Genomic DNA, 17104 nt, shown 5'->3' with positions numbered 1-17104 from the left:
TCTAGGAAGTCCAAGCACTTTATAATGGCCAAAATACTAAGTCTTCTACCAGCTTATGTGCCTCATATAAAGAGCAGGGCAGCTTAATGTGCCACCAGTGAACAAAGTCTGATGTTGCCAGTGATTCCGGTAGTCAGACTTTGATCGCTGACCTTGAAATGGAAAGGAGGGGTAAAAACCCGTACAAAGAGAAAAACAAAATCAGATTGCTCCCATCTGACCCTGGCCTTACCTATGCATGTAAGTACAGTAATCATGGTGGTTTGAGCGTGTGAACAAGATGCACCAAGTAGGAGCTTGGGAGGATTTTCTGTACTATCTCGGAGCAGTACTCCATCTTTCTGAGGCTTTGGTCTCTACTTATGACCAGTCTCTAACACTTCAAGGAATAGTTGACAACAACAAAACCTCAAATCCCAGAAATGAAATCAATACAATTGGAGGAAAATTTCCTGAAAAAGAAGAAAACTACTTTTGATCCTATATAGGGAAGTCTGAAGCACTGAAGTGTGAAGTGTCATTACTTTTAACAATACGGTACTTCAGGGGTTCAGAGTATAGCACTGACCGTGTAAATAATCTCAGTCTTCCCAGGGCCCTGAAGGAGAGAACCAGTGTGGAGGGCTGAGTTCGCCAACTCCGAGGCTGGCAGCCAAGACCTCCTTTTCACACAAGCCCAAGTTGAAGTATTCCCAATAGCTAAATAAAAGTGTACTTTTTTTGAGAGACTGGACCATAAAAGACTCACAGCCATGGAAGTCCGTATTTTCCCCAAGAGGTAACTGGAATGTTCAGTCATTCTTGCTCCTAGGAAGTGATGTCTTATTTCAAGGGTGAGCTTATCTAACCGCAGCTGGACCTTGAGAGGTTCTTGTAAACAAGATAGAAGGACCCCACACTGTGAAGCGCCTTACTTAAATACAGGTGTATGGCATATATAGTTATATGCTGTAACCAAACTACCTCTCATTCTTCTCTATGATAAAATAAATACCAGTTGTCTCCCTACTGGAAATCCCTCTGCCTTTGCACATCCAGAGATCGCACTGAGAGAGTGGTTACCCCCCTACATCCAGAGACCTTTTTAGAGTCACAGCTTTTCAAGGCCGAGGCCTCCACTTTGTAAGTACTATCCCCATCTTTGATACCTGTATATATTATCTTGCATTTAGCTGTATTAAAATGAATCCTGTTGGTTTGTGATCATATAGCCAGGCCTTTTAGATGACTCTCTAATAGTACCTTGTTTTCATTATTTGAGACAATAATGATCTTTATTCCATCTGAATTTTTTTACAATAAAAAATCTAAAACATAAAAATTACTGATAAAAGTTAATAAATTACTTCTGTTACCTTGTATTAGACATAGAATGTCCTGCATTAAGGAAGTAAACATCCATTTTTAAATATGATTTTGTTGAAACTCTAAAAAATGGTCACAGTGAATGTCCAGATAAAGTCTTCCAGTTAGAAATTATATGAGATAAAAAGGTTGATTGTCAAGTCCATGTATGTTTGTTTTATTTCTACAGGTATCCTTGGTCAGCATGATTTTCATCTCTTTTCAGAAATAGCTAAGGATAGTTTACCATTTCAAAGACAGCAATTTGTGGTACTCTTTCACCTAGTTTTAACCTGGTTTCAGACAAAAAACGTACAATTCTCTTTGGAGGACAATAAAAAATGTAGAAAAAAATCCGAAATTTCCTGAAAGTGTGATATTTCTCTGTGTGTGTAGGATATGATGCTGCCATACACAGTGTCCGGATTTGTGTTGTTATAGCCAACTTTTTTTCCTCACCCCTATTTTTTCATCTCCTGATTAATCTTGTTTAGATCCCAACTCTGCAACTTGCTCCATCGGGGTGAATCTGAGGACATTATCCAAGTATTTTGGCATAAAACTGACAAAAAATGATAGGAGAATTAAATCTATGTTATGCTGTAATGGCATGTGTTTCCTTTATGGAAAAGTTACTGAAAAAATTAACCAAGTTGAAATCAGTAGAGTTCTACAGACATTATTCTAAATACAAGAGAATATAATAGAAAATTCTGTTCCTTTTAAAGGCTTATTTGACTGTACTTTGGGATTTGAGAGCAGGGATGTTTAGCGTACTGTACCACGTTATAAAAGAAAAAAAGGAGAAAAAGCTCTGTGAGCATTTTAAGTTTATTTCTATAGGACTTTCTGTATATTGGTTAATTATTCATGGTGAAATCCTCTGAGTAAATGGATTTCGCAGAGGGATGATGGGGATGATCCACAAAGTGCAAGAGAAAGGGAGCTGTATATGCTGAGCGGGGAGTATTTTAACATTTCATTTCTATGCATGGCTTAAAATACAAATAGCAAAGCCTGATAAGTATAAAACAAATTAAAATTACAATATATACTGTTGTTGCAAAGACAGTATAGTGGTGTAGCATCTCCTTTGCTATTTACATTGCAAAATTTATGTTTAAAGTTCATAAACTGGATGCAATTCTTAAGAGACTGCATATCCCTAGCTGAGAGCCAGGTGTCCTTTGTTAGTCTGTTTATTTTAGATTTTTTTTACTCTGCCTTCTTCGGTAATGCAAAATTAAGGTTCTTGCATAATTCTCAAACCTGGAATTTCAATAAGGCTTTTCATTCCCAGAGTTAATAAATACTGATCCAGCCACCCAGTTCCTAATGCCTGTGTAAGGAAAGGAATAGTGTTACCTCAGTGTTATTCACTGTAAAACTTAGGCAGGGGAATTAAAGAACTACCCCCGTCAAAGCAGTTTCTGGGCAGGCTGAGAATAAAAATCAAGACTTTCCCAGTTCCACTTCTTAGAAAACAGATCTTTAATGCAAACATTCCCCAAAATTTTCCTGCCGCTGCCACAGCGTTTCATAAGGGAGACTGGGAAGGAGGGAGAAGAAAGGTGAACCTATTGTAAAGCAGAAAGCGTGGCAAGCATGGCATCCAAACAAGGGAAAAAACTTTTTAATACTGGAATGAATTTGCTCTCTGTGTCAAGTGTGAATGGTGCCTGCATTGTACGGTTTTGTTGTCCACTCTCCTGAGCAGATGGAGCTTGCAGTTGTATGTCACTTGTTTATTACATCCTCTTAAGATTAGTAGCTGTGTGGCCAGATGGGTCTGGGAGCACAGCTGTGGATACAAGGAAATAAATGAAACCTGTCTGATGCTGCCATGCCCTTTTGTGAGATACTGACGTGTTGCAACTGCAACAAAGCAAAAATCACTTTCTTTTGATATATTAGTGAATTAGATGTACTTTCTTTTTTTTAATCAAATCATATGAAATCAGGAGGATGAGGTTCAGAGGATGATATAATTCTAAGAGGAAAATGTAGTTGAAATCTGCAGCAAACAGCCTCAGCAAATTTACAGGAGCAATTTTAATGTGGTAAAATAAATTTAAAGTACATCTCAATTAATCATCTGTATAAAATGTAAAGCAAAGGTTTCTATAGAACAAAGACTCCTATAGAGCATATGCCAACTAGGCGGTAGTATTTCAGAGTTTATTAGATGGCATATGTTGAATTATTGATCCAACATTCTGATAAACTATATAATGCATTCATGTAAATGCAAATGAAATGCTGTTCTATAGAAGAATGCCAGATTATGGGCTAGACTTTAAAAAAATGAAGCTAACACAGTTTTAACTCCTTCATGGCAGTGGGCAAACAAAGTTGGTCACAGATCCATCACCAGTCTAGACATACTGGATAGAATTTGTCCTACAGTACAGGTCTCCCCACCAGAGATATCATTTCCACTCCCCTTCTAGTCTAAGGGGAGAAACAGGCATTTTTAGGGAGAATTCACCTGACTTCTTTTAGAGGACACAATGAATCTTACGCCAAAGAGGGTCAGATTCCCTCCTTGGATGGTAAAGGGTATCTGACTGTCTAGGTGCGGTGTAGGCATCTCCTTTCAGTCCCAATGGCAGAGTAGGTTTGATGTGGCATCTTCTGTACCAATTCAGATTAGTTGTTATGAAGTCACTGAACTGTTTTTCTTCTCTCCTTTTAAGTATACAGCTGGATTATTCTGATGTACATGGTTTGTAGGTTAACATGAAGCTGAGATTTGGAGGGGACGCTGTTGCTTTTTTTTGTAGACGGAGAACAGTTTTGGGGGGGTACAAACTAACCTGTTCCATTTGAGCACTGCAGTGCATGATTTTAAAAATACATCATGATGATAAGGAATGAAGCAGTGCATGTTGTTAGCTGTGGAAGTAGCACTTTCTGTGAACTGAAGGAACATAAGGATCTTTCTCAAATTTATATTTCTTGTTTCATTGTCAAGTGGAAGTGTGCTATGCTTTCCAGGAAAATAAAAACTTTAAAATGTGAAATACTGTGACTTTGAAAGAAGTAGTGTTATAAAGAGGATGATCATACTGTGATTTATTATATTTGAGATCTAAAGTTGGAGCTTAACAGAGTCCAGCCTTAAGATAGAATATGATGATAGGCAGTCACATAATGAGTATGATGTGTAGTACAAAAACATTTTTCTGCTTCTGAAAGCTGCTATAAATCATGTATACTTTGGAAGACTCTTTTATGTTAATTAAGGAAGATGCAGCAAGTTGCAATATTTTATGGGAAGAGAGACAAGTGCAAGTGCAAATTGTTGTGCTTTTTGCCTTATTGCAGAGGGGAAGGAAGAAAAGTTCCATCCAATTCCGAAGGATTTTGTAGCTCCAAATTCTAATGCATGCCAGGAGGTTGGGAGGTAGAGGTAGCAATTTTCATTGACTTCCACCATACTGTGTTTGCTTCATTAAAAAATTACAAATTTGTTGGCAAAAAGCAGTAACATATTGCTAGAAAACATCAAAATTCACAGTGTAAATTCATAACTTAAATTTGTGTTCAAAACTGTGGTTTATGAATTCTCTCTTTTCTTTTAAAAAAGTAGGTATAGCATAATAAAAGGAGATAAAGCTCCTGTTTCTAGGTCAGACCGAAGATCTTTAAGCCAAATATCCTATTTCTGGCAGTATATCAGACTCACCAAAGTCTTTATTAAGTGAATGGATTTTATAACATTCTGAAATGGTAATCACAAAGAAGAAGTCATTAAACTGTCAATGCCTGATGCAATTATATCTGTCTGATGTTACTTTGATGTGCATTATCGAAGGGAAATAATATTTATTCCTGATTTATCTGAAAATATGGTACTATTTCTAACAGGTTTTGTTTTATTTTTTTTTCTCTTATTTCTATAGGAAGTTGCCCTTGTCCTTGCAGCTATACTGGTATTTTTGTTGGCTTTCTATGCTTTCTTTTATCTTAACATTTCCAATGAAGTTGACCTTGATCTGGATCCAGATGAAAACTAGCAGATGCAATGAAAATGAATCTATCATCAAGATTTCTTCAGCTTCGACAAGACTACATAGGAACACACAGTCCCTTCACTGTGAGACAGTAAATGATGCCATCTCTTGCAGTCGAAATTCGTAAGAAAGTTTTGCAATACGTCAGTCACTTTTACATTCCAGATCTCCAAAATAAGAGAAGAACACTCATGCCCAGCAAGTGTATTTGGTTAACATCAAAGCCAGGAGCATCAGTACAATACATGAAGTTTATTGTTTACATTATTTTTTTCTCAGGCAAAGAACTTTGATGTCAAAAGACAGGTGCTATTATTATCATGGGTATTGATGCTGACTTCACAGGAGGAGAGTCTGCCTTGACTAAATTTAGGAATCAAAGCTTCCTAATAGCCAAATTAGTTTCTTTTTCCTTTCCCAAAAGAAAGCAGAAATACCAAATAAAAAGTCTTGTCTTGATTTGTATTTAAAATATATCAAAAAAAACCCTCATCCTTTCTCTCCCTTTTAATCTTTCTTGTGCATGTGTGCACACACACATGCACGAAGATGGAAGAAATTGTGGGGGAAAAAAATCTTTTTAGAAGCAGTCTGTCACCTCCTATATGGACTTAATTTTATGTCATCCCAGATTCTGTGTGCCCATATATCTGCAGTAATCTTTTTCATTCTTTTGCCAACTGTTCAGCACACATGTGTTCTGTCAGAAATGGCACCTGGATGACAGAAGCTCTAACATTCACATATGCCTCTGAAACAAAGTTCTTTGCCTCCTGTGCTGTCTGAACTAGTGTAAATAGAAAGTTCAGTTGATGTTGCTTTTAATTAGTGTATTGCTCTGTTATTAATATGAAGTCCAAATCGTATTTTAATTATACTCTTCCTGCTGGTTGTGGTATGAATTTGCTCTACCTGTTAGGGGATATTGTAAAAAAAAAATTGCTTTCCAGTTATGCAATCATTTTAATCATCAAACTAATGTGAGAAGTTATAAGTATTAAGAAACCTTTTTTTTCATGCATACTAATAATTGGGAAAATCTTGGCTCCATGACATCCTTCAGTTCTTGTAAAGTACCTTTCAGAATATGCACTGTAGATAACATTTCTTATCCCTTTCGTAACCACAAACCACTTGAAGAAGTCAGTATGTCAAAGCAACTGCAGGGAGCTGTAAAATTCTGGCTTTATCCTGTTCTACTTCGAGTTTGGCATATAACTGAGCTCGTGGTTGTGAAGGTTCAGTTTTGATCCTCTTAAAAATGTGGTCAGTCTTTCTCTAGTTTGGATTCGCTTTGATACCAAGAAAAGCATAGAGCGCTTGGTGCTGAATGTGGCAAGAGGGTTACACAGATTGACTTCCTGAAAAGTTATCATAAGTCTGAAATTCTATTGGCGAACTAGCTTGGCTTTGTCTTTGGGACCAATTTCAGGGATGAATGTTAGGTTTAGTTGCAACTGAGGTATTTACTGACTTGTTCCAGAAATGCCTGACTAAGATTTCTTATAGTGATTTTGAAGACAAAGGGATACAAATCGTAGCAAATTTTATAATGGAAAATATATTTATTTTAAATTGACACAGTCCCATTATCACCACTTAAGGAACTTAGATCAATACAGTTAATTTTTAAACCATACAGTAACAATGACCATATACATTATGAGTCTCTAAGGATCCACTTCTTATCTGTCATGCTCCTCATTCACTTTGTGCAATGCAAAGCAGCTCCTCTAGAAATTCAGAGCACAAGTCTTCCGAGAAGAATATGAAAGAGAAGCATAAACATATATGTGCAAATGTCTCTCATTTTCTAATTATGACTGTTACAGACACAAAATCCTAACATTTATGCATTCTTATGACTTGCAGTCCGCTAATACTCGCACACATGACCAAACACTTAGCAACATGTTGCATTTATGGTGAAGCATTGTCTGACACATGGCCCGACTTTCAGTGGAGGGAAAAGCGTATCACAGGCTGTCTCCTTGGATGTGACATGCCGTTCACTTCACCAGTGCCACACCACATGTCACAGAAGCTGCAGACCTCTTCTATTACTTTGCATGAGCAATTTTCTTGTTCCGCAAAATGCTGGAAGGATTGCTTTCTTAATGTCTACATGTGGTAATCTGGGTGATGTGTGGCCTGAGAAAGATGTGTAGTTATCCCCTTCATGCAGGTTGTCTCGTAACTTGCTTTCTGAATCAGTTACATTAAAAAGCAAGCTATTCTTACTGTCACATTTATGAACATGAAGTTCCTAGAACAGGAAGATTGCATTTCCCATAATTATGACTCATAGACAAAAATCCAAAGCATGTGTATGTGTGACTGAAGCAGCTTCCCTGATTTGTGGCTTATGAGTCCATATTGCCCACAAGTGCCATAGTTTGCAGTTTGTCTGTAAGCTTCGTTTAGGTTAGGCCTTTTCATTTAGATGAAAAATATTCTCATGTAACCAGAAAATTTCCTTTTGCTTAGATAAACTTGATAAACTTCTGTTCAGTGTACATAGAAATACATGGTAAATATTGCAGCAAGTACCCTTTTTCTCTCATCAGCACAATAATTTTTAATGGGACTACATCAATAGTTTTTTAAAACTAAACACTCCCACTTCTCATCAAATTATTCATCCTTGGTTTTCTAAAATGCAGAAGCATAACAATATTAGCAATGAGGTCTGATTCTGAGTTTACTAATTTATGATTCCCCTGAGTTCACTGAAATTACAACTGATTTACTCCAAGGGGAAATCAGAATCCGACCTGAAGTTATTTATGCTTTCTGGAACACTACGTTGTCCATGCCTGATATTTTAAAGTAGAGACTGATTTTAATCTTGCAAACATGTGGCTTATTTTGCCCTTAATTTTATCTGAGATTGAAATATGCCTCTTGCTTTTTGGACCACCTATCTTTGTATGAGTTGCTCGGTGTCTATTTTATTAATAAATGTATTTTCACTATTTTGGTGCTCTTATTAATGTTGGACACACTGAATTATATATACATTTGAAGGGACATTAAACCAATCTAAACAGCACAATGTTCAAATATGAGCAGTGATACTCACCAGTTTTAGAGTATCTGGATCATTCTAGGCAGTTCTAGCCCCTAAACTCGTATTAAAACTAAGTGTAGCCTATGAATACTTAAAAGACAATAAAGAGAACTTCCCTTGGCATCCTCCTCAATACCAATAGAGCAGATCTCTTTCTGCAGGCAAAGCTGTTCTGTGTAGCTCCATCGACTTCAGACAGATTGACTTTATTATAAAACTAATACTTTTATACGCTTGTTTCAAAGAGAGATTGCTGATCACACCATTTACACAGCCAGGCTGACTTAACGGGGCAGGTTTTGTGAAGGGTATTCACCTCTGGGGAAAGGGCAGACATCAATATTGTTGTTGCCCTCTGCTTGTGGAGTCAACTGAATTTCTTTCCAGCAGAGATTGTGGAGGAGATGCCTTTACTGGATCCTCATGCTGTGGGTGGGAGGGGATGTCCTGTCTGGAAGAGTCTCTGGCTAGGAAGACACGACAGTCTTCCAGCAGTGATTTTGCTCAGTAAATCTTTCCTCAGCAGTTTTGCTTTTCTCTTTCACCCTACACAAGCAGAACCAGGATGTAGACCATCTCAGGACAGAAGCCGCAGTATAGTAGTTTTACTAGTGCTGCTGGTGAACATTGCCAAGCAAAGGCTTTAACTCGACTTCCTAGAGTCCATAAATATATTTTACTGGAAGCTTAGGAGGCATGTTAAGCATTTCCCTAATAGACTCTAGAGATATATTTAAACTTTTCTTGAAGAACCCTTTGTTTAAAGTTTGCTGTTGCATATCATATAGACATCATATGATTCAGGATCAGTCGTGGCCCCTTCCTTGCATCAGACCAGCTGTAGCAGGGACAACGTGTAAACTGCGAGATTACGCCACAGCACGTAACTGCGAACATCTGCAACACAAGCAAACTCATCTGTTCGTTTAGGTGTCATCTAGGCCAGTTGACCTAAAAGGTGTGTTTGAAAACAGTTTTTAAACAACCCTACTAAATGAAGGCACAGTGAAAGCCCTACAAAACTACTCATCCCACTTCCATGAAAATTGCTACCATGGAAGAGGCTTATCTGCTGACTTAGGGCCAAGTTTTGAATGCTGCCCTTTCAGGGAGGAAAATGTTGCTAGCAGCTCCCGGTAGAGTGATGATTCATTTTACTCTGAAACGAAATTGTGCCTGTAAGACATAACTGAGCCAGTTGGAGAAGGTCAAATGCATTCAGGACAATTCTCAGTAAAGGCCTGTGCTTGAAATGCAGACTAGGCAAGTTAGACTGCCAACAAACAGGATACTACAGATCTTGATTGCATTTCAAGTTTTACTTGTAGTAGCATAATAATTAGTGGTGCTTATGACTAAGAAAATAACAATATGGCACATCAATAAGACAGCAGAAATGTGAGTTGGAACTGCTTCTTAAAAGATTTTGTAGTGGATTATGCCTGCACTTTGGGAAATGAAGCCATGAGATTAATAAACTGGCAAAGATTGTGATCTTATGCTTACAATCTTTTTCCCTGAAAGAGCTGATGGAGATATTTTGCAACACTTTTCCCCATCATCCTCTTAGTTTGCTGTAATGCATTCTTTTGTAGATGTATTTCTACACTTTTCCAAGAGTGGAAAAATCTTTTTTGTAGTTCATCAATGCATCTAATTGACAGAATCCTCTGCTCTTCCTTTTATCCCCCTTAATCACAACCAAATTGGTGGGGAGACAGCCAAAATGTTAGGTACCAGTGTCTCTCAAGCAGATGTCACACCACTATTTTTTAGCTTGTTTAAATGACTAAACATGTTAAACTGTGAAGTATTACATTTTAGATTTTTTCATTAAAAAAAAAATGGGACAATCTGTTTACTGTCCTTAATTGAGACAACAATCCTGGTGGTTGCCAGTTTTGGCAGTTGTAATGATGAACTATAAATATTGGGACAAATCAACTAACTGGTGATTGTGGAGGATAGTTCAAGTAGAACCCTCATTCTGCATGAATATTTTTTTCAGTGCTATATTTTTTCTAATTTCTATAATTGTTATACTGGTTTTGCATGTTAAAACCACAAATAAATACATGAGTAGTCAAACAGTAGACTTGGTTCTGTTGTCTTATTCTGAATCACTAAAAAAGCAGATAAAAGCTGACAGCCCTGCAGCACAGTTCATGCCTTGCCCAAGTTCTCCCTAAAAGGTGTTTGTTCAGTTCAGTTATAAATGTGAGCTACAAAGAGCTTCATTTTGCTGAACCTTGGAAAAACTGAGCAGCATATAGATCTTTGGGAGTTTGCCATTTCACAGAGATTGTAGGAATTTTAAAGAGCGAAGCCACAGGAGGTGAGTATGGAGTTTGGTGATAAACTGATGTCATTCTCCTATCGCAGTTCCTCTGGGAATGAGACTGGAAGAAAATCGAAGTAAAATGGCCAATTCTTGCAGGAGACAACCACCTCACAACTCACCGTGTTGCTCAAGAAGAAAACGGTGGAAGAAAAGCTAATTCTGATTTCAAATCAGAGCTACCTCAACTTCTTATTCTTCACAGGGAAAAAAAAGGGCCAGGAGGAGATACAGATGTCTGAAATGAAGCAGCCTCTTATTGGATAAATGGTTCATTTATTTAAGTAAGGAATAAACAGAGTTTGGGGGATTTATACAAAATGTAAGTCAGGCTAGTTGCTGTTGCTTTCTTGTATTAAAAAAAAAAAAAAAAATCACATTATGCCAAGCCAGAGTAGCTTTCTGTGTCTGTTATTTGAGTTAAATGTAAATGTACTAATACTGGCAATGTCCCAATTTCTCTGGAGACACCTTCTTCTCCTGTGGTACTGTCAGCAGAGAGGAGGGACAGGGAGGGAAATGGCAGGGGAGCCCTTTTGCTGATTCTGCACTCCTAAAGCATCACCCCTGCTCAGTGGGGAGCTGCTGGTGTTTAGAGTAGGACTGTGGTCCTGGATTGCTTTGGACAGGCTACAAAAAAGAACAGAGTGGAGCTTAACCTACAGGGTGAGTCTCTTACCATCACTGGTGCCTGATTTGTTACCACAAATAAATAGAAGCTGAGATGTTCAGGCTTTTTACTTTTATTTATTAGGTTCTCAGGGAGATGCCAGAAAAATTGTCTTTTGTTGTCCTTTTGAAATTTGTTTCTGCATAGTTGTTTCCCTTAGTGTCTGTGGGACCGCTTTCCCATCAAAGAATGCCACGCTCATGCCTACTGCTTTTGGTAGGAATGCTGTAGACATTATCCTTTTGCAAGGAGGGGCTGGGGAGTGACCTGCCATCTCCCCTGCTCTCGCCCGGCTGAAGCTGGAGAGGCTTCAAGTATCTATTACTGTGTAATGGAGAAGGACTTGCTCTGGTTTGGGAGGGACAGCAAATTCTGAATTCAGGGCAGCTTTATTTAGGCTTTCTTGCCTGAGGAGCCTTCAGAGCAGCCCGCACAGTCAAAGTAAGGTTTTTGCTTGCTTCCCTTTTGATGGCTTCCTTCAGCTTCTAATTTAAAAGATGACCTAAGGTGCTATGGTTGTCTACTTAAAGCAAGGCTGTTTTAACAACGATATCATGGGTTCTCACTGCCCTAATGAGCTCGTGACTGTTCCTTCTTAAAAGGCAGACAATCATATTTGTGTTTATCTGTTCATTAATCGTAGCGATTCTCGAGCTGCTCTTCTCAGGCAGTACTTTACCTTTGTGCCACTGTGTCTCTGTTACTCCACTAATAACAGGATGTGCTGAACAGAGAAGAGAGTAGAGCAACTTCTTCAGATCATTACCAAAGCCACAAATTCATTTAAAGTTAGGCAATATATGTGGGGGAAATTTTCCCAGTGCACTGTATAGTTTTTTATCTTGAAGTGCAGCCCTTTAAAACCAGCTCCATTCTTGTGAATGCCATTTGACATTCCTTGCCCTTACACATGAAGCCTTGTGAGTTCATGTTAAAATAAGACAAGTTGTAAACATGATTGTGTTATTCATGAGAATATGTCTGAATATTTTGTTTGTGGGTGATATAGTTTGGTCAAATGTATCTTCTCATTTGTAATGTTACAGAATTATAATTACCTCCCTTTGGTTGAGTTGCCTCAAAATAAGAATTACTTGTAATATGTATGACTTTTTCCAAAGACTGTGATGCTGAAATTTGGTAAATTCTCCACAGAAATATCAGATCTATGACTCTAACAAGAGCAATGGTTTTGAAATTTTTCCTTGTCAACAAGTTTTACTTTCTGTATCAGGAAATTTTCAAGTTGATATCATGATGGAGTGGGTAATGCCTGAAGGACAACTGAAAGAACAAAATTAATGCTTAAGAGACTCTTACATGCATTATTCAACCTCTCATATACACACTGCTGTGACTGGACTATGTCAGCGTTACGGGGTGATGGAGAGGCAATGCATCTGAGACAATCTACTTTCTTGTGATTGTTGCACCCTCAAACTCACAGGGCAAGTGTTTCTGCTGCACTATGTTATGCTCTTATACACAGAAGAGATATCTCTTGCTAAATGAATTCCTATGTTCAGAAGAAGATAACTTCTGTTTTGTATATCTTCATGTAAAATATACAGATAGAAGGAAGAAAAAATGCTCCCTGTGAGCATTTGGAAACAAGAATCATTCCTGCAGCACAGGAGTTGTGCATAGGCATAAAACATGTTAAATTTAAAAGATAATAGAAATACAGAAGGGAAGTTTTCATTACACTGCACACTTATAAAGGATAAAAGTAGGTCTCACTCCTCTGTCATCTCACTCCTCTGATCGCCCTCTACAACTACCTGAAAGGAGGTTGTAGTGAGGTGGGGATTGGGCTCTTCTCCCTGGTAATTAGCGATAGGACGAGAGGAAATGGTCTCAAGTTGCGCCAGGGGAGGTTCAGGCTGGACATTAGAAAGAACTTCTTCACTGTTAGAGTCGTTAGGCATTGGAACAGGCTCCCTAGGGAGGTGGTGGAGTCATCGTCCCTGGAGATGTTCAAAAAACGTTTAGATGTGGCACTTCAAGACATGGTTTAGTGGACAGGGTGGCATCAGGTGTACGGTTGGACTTGATGATCTTTGAGGTCTCTTCCAACCATAATGATTCTATGATTCTATGATTCTATATTCATCATTCTTTACAGTACAGACCTCTAGAGTAACTTCCAGAACGCTCCTGTTATTCCCCCTATTCCACCACTAGGTTGGGGATCGTCATTGCCAACTCAGAAAGAAAAATGATCTTGTATTTCCCAGAACTTAAACAAGAAAACTGAAGTATCCTTGCTAAGCAGTGAGTTATTCAGTTGCTTTGAAACGGTCTACCAGAGGGTATGTACAGTAATGTGTAACACAAAGTGATGTAGAGTAACAGAAAAAAATCATAACTGACTTTCAACCGATCAGCTAACTATGGAGCTGGCCTGGAGGCTTTCAGCGCTTCCTTGCTACTTCCTTGCAAAGCCTTGAGGAACAGATCTGTCACATCCACTCATCAACATTTATCTCAGTTACCATCTTAGTTTTCGTGTCCTTTGTAAAGAATTAAAATTTCAGGGTCATTGGTCTGGAGAAGGCTGGGTTTGATCTTTGCACCTAGATCAGGCCTTCCAGCTTGCTCATATCAAGGTTCTTTGGCAGATTACTTCCACAGAGCTGTGAGCAGTTTGAAAAGAGACTGCATACTCTTCCATCAGGTTAGCAGTGAGATAACACAAGATGAAGACACTGAAAAAGTGACTCAGCCTCCCTTGGAGAGAGAAGTTTTTGCTGAGGTTGTCTGGCAGTGGGGTACCAGATATGTCAAGCTCCGTATGAAAGGAGGAGTGCGCCCGGGCAGACAGATCTCAGGATGTCAGCAGGGACTCGATGCAGATGTACTGCCAGATGCTGCTTCTTATGCACTCCCTCCTCCAATGGCACAAACCCAAGAAAACTTAGGAGAGGACTCCAGTGCAATCTTGCTCTTCAGGAGTAAGAGTCAAGATCATGAAAAGTATCTCTCATGCTAAGGATGACAAAAAGTTGGTCGATTCATTAACAACTCAGGATTATAGGAACTGCAAGTGCTAAAATCAACCTTCTTTAACCTAACAGCAGGGGTTCATTTGTAAATGAACCTTCACAAAAGTCTAGGCACAGTACAGATAACCAAACAGTTTAATACTTTAATGGAGAAATCTATGCAGCTGAACATGAGAGAAAAAAAACATTTCAATGAGAAAAATGTTAATTCTGTTCCAGAGGAACTACAGACACTCTAGCTCTGATGGAGTCTGAGGAAGGAGTCATGTACACTAATGATGTCTGTCTCCTTTCATCATGTGCTAGTAACAGGGTAACACATCTTTCCACCCAGCCGACAGGAATACTTTAATTAAGTAAAACAGGATTACAAAACACCAGGCTACCTAACTGCCCGTTTAGAGAGCTGCAGAAATAAAGCTCTCAGTTCATTAAATTATAGCTTATATAGATACCCCGCTATTACATGCCTCACAGCCAAATATCAAAAACAGATCCACCAGCAACACGTTCACGCACTACCAAGTTCTCCTGTGTCTCAGAAGTCTTGAGGAATACAGAGCCTGTCACATGTGTTAGAGATTTTGTCTTATGTTGCTCTTCCCACAAGGTGTTCCTTGACCTTAGCATAGGCTGAGAGCTGAAGTTGGCACACTAATGAGGAGGAGGAAGAAGATATTCTGCAAAACCTCTGCTATATCCTAGTCTTAATCATTTAGAGGCAGACCACAGCCATCTTTGGAGGTGGAACTGGGATAAAGTACTCTGGGAAAGACTGTTGGTTCTCTTTGAAAAACACAGTGGAAAAAGCTTTGGACCATCTATGTCCCAGTGGAGGAATAATCAGGGATGTGGAAGGCTGTGAGAGTGGTCCTGAAATGAGGACAGCAACCAGCAAGCAGAGCAGCCCCTTCTTCCAGAGCCTTGAATCCACAGCAGTGCCTCTCCATCTGAAGCCCAAGCCGCAAGCCAGTTCACTTCGCCTGGGAGCTTGGGAAAAACAAACCCTGTGTGACCCTTCAACAGGAATCACACAGGATGTCTCTTCAAGAATGAAAATTTGCTCACACAAGAGAAAAGAGCTTGCAAACCTCTGCGTAATACTACCACCCACCAACACCCACTATTTGTGAAATTTATTGCTGGCTTTCATCCCTCTGAAAAACAAAGTTGATTTGACTAATGCTGTAATGTTCCTAATGACTTGGTTTTTGGCTTGATTCATTGCTGCTGGCACAGGTGGCCCTTGCTTACAGGGATGGGTGCAGCCCCTTCGGCAGGGCAGCTTGTTTTGGAGAAGGCAGGAGTCTGTTCATGGCTATGTCCTCAGGATGCACTTCTCCCAGTGGTATTGCCTGCTCTGGGAGTCCTGAGTCCCTGCAGGGCCAGAGCGGCTGACGGTGCTCCCTGCTGCTGCATCAGCCTTCCCAGCAGTTTAGGTATTGACAGGGCTTATCTGTGCCGTAGACCTGAGCAAGCAATGCCCTGGAGGCAAAACCTGAATGCACATGGGAGGATGAGCTGAAGCCCCAGGGCCACAGATCTTATACGCCAACTTGTCAGCAGGATGGTGTCTAAATCCAGCTCCAGTCAGACATGAAGGGAATTTAGAGGTTTAGGGTTGATTCACAGCTGATCCTGAACCTACAGTGAAGGACTGCCCACACCAGAAGTCCCAGAGAGCAGAAGGCAGTTGGAATTGCAGATGTGTGAACATGCCTCTGAAGGGCTGCTGCCCTCCAGGCTGTCTGCTCCCCATCCTCAATGGTACCACAGGTGACTTTTGCAACAACCTGTCTGGTGAGACACTGACCCACTTCACACCATGGCAATATTAAATTTACTTCTGGGCTGTGTTCGGGTCTGTGGCGCAGAGCTGTCCTCAGCTGCTCCCAGGGTAGCCCATGTTTGTTGCCTGTAGGGAAGGGTAAATATGCATGAATATTGCGTTGAGAAAGACTCTGTGGGCATATCCAAAGTAATTCAAGTTTTGGTGTAAAGGTTCTAAATTTGCTCTGGCATAATTAAATCCTGTTTGTTTATGACTTGTGACTTTTTTTTCCCTGATGTTTTTCACACAGCTGTATCTCCAGCTACCACTGAGATTTCAGCAGAACTTTAAGAGACTGTGTCACTTTCTGTCTCCCACACACGTGTGTGTTTTCTTGGGCTGCATTAAAGATGTTTTGCACCCACTGTATTTTGCAGAAAGCCAGTATGGCAGAATTGTGACTTCTGAATAGTTCTGAATTGAAAATATAGGGAAAAGAATAAACTTAGACTTTTATTTCCGAAAAGGAATTGAATAGTTGTATGCATTATTCAGTCATGGATTAAAATACTTATTGCTAATTATTAAATAATGAATAATTTAAATACTTTAAATATTTTAATTAAATCCACCACATTGAATAATACCAAATTCATTAAGATAAATGTGATAGGTTGGGATGAAAATAGGCATCTTAAAAAACAGTTCACTTTGCTTGCTGCATGGTGCCGGCAGGCTTCATCCCGAGACTTGCTCAGAACACGTTTCATAGCCATAGGGAAGCTGCAGTACTGGTCCGTCACAGCCAGGTTTTTCCTTCCTCCAGTATGGTGTTGGGAGAGCTGTACAGCTTAAGATTTTGCTATTAGGATGAGGCAAATCTCGAAAAC

The 17104-nt window shown here is 39.3% G+C and overlaps 1 protein-coding gene across 1 annotated transcript in view; it reads left to right on the top strand.

Annotated features, from left to right (window-relative positions):
* The window catches only part of TRIQK (triple QxxK/R motif containing), a 39647-nt gene extending 33848 nt beyond the window's left edge, over positions 1 to 5799 (top strand). The window contains exon 3 of the mRNA XM_009703607.1: positions 5250 to 5799. Coding sequence (XP_009701909.1) covers positions 5250 to 5363 — 114 coding nt within the window. The 3' untranslated portion in view covers positions 5364 to 5799. The remainder of the gene's footprint in view (positions 1 to 5249) is intronic.
* Positions 5800 to 17104: the final 11305 nt, after the last annotated feature.

This window comes from Cariama cristata, unplaced genomic scaffold (assembly GCF_000690535.1).
Source record: "Cariama cristata isolate BGI_N322 unplaced genomic scaffold, ASM69053v1 scaffold31800, whole genome shotgun sequence".
In the NCBI taxonomy this organism is placed as follows: domain Eukaryota; kingdom Metazoa; phylum Chordata; class Aves; order Cariamiformes; family Cariamidae; genus Cariama; species Cariama cristata.
The sequence above is the reverse complement of the archived record's forward strand: the minus strand, read 5'-3'. Positions and strand labels throughout refer to the sequence as shown.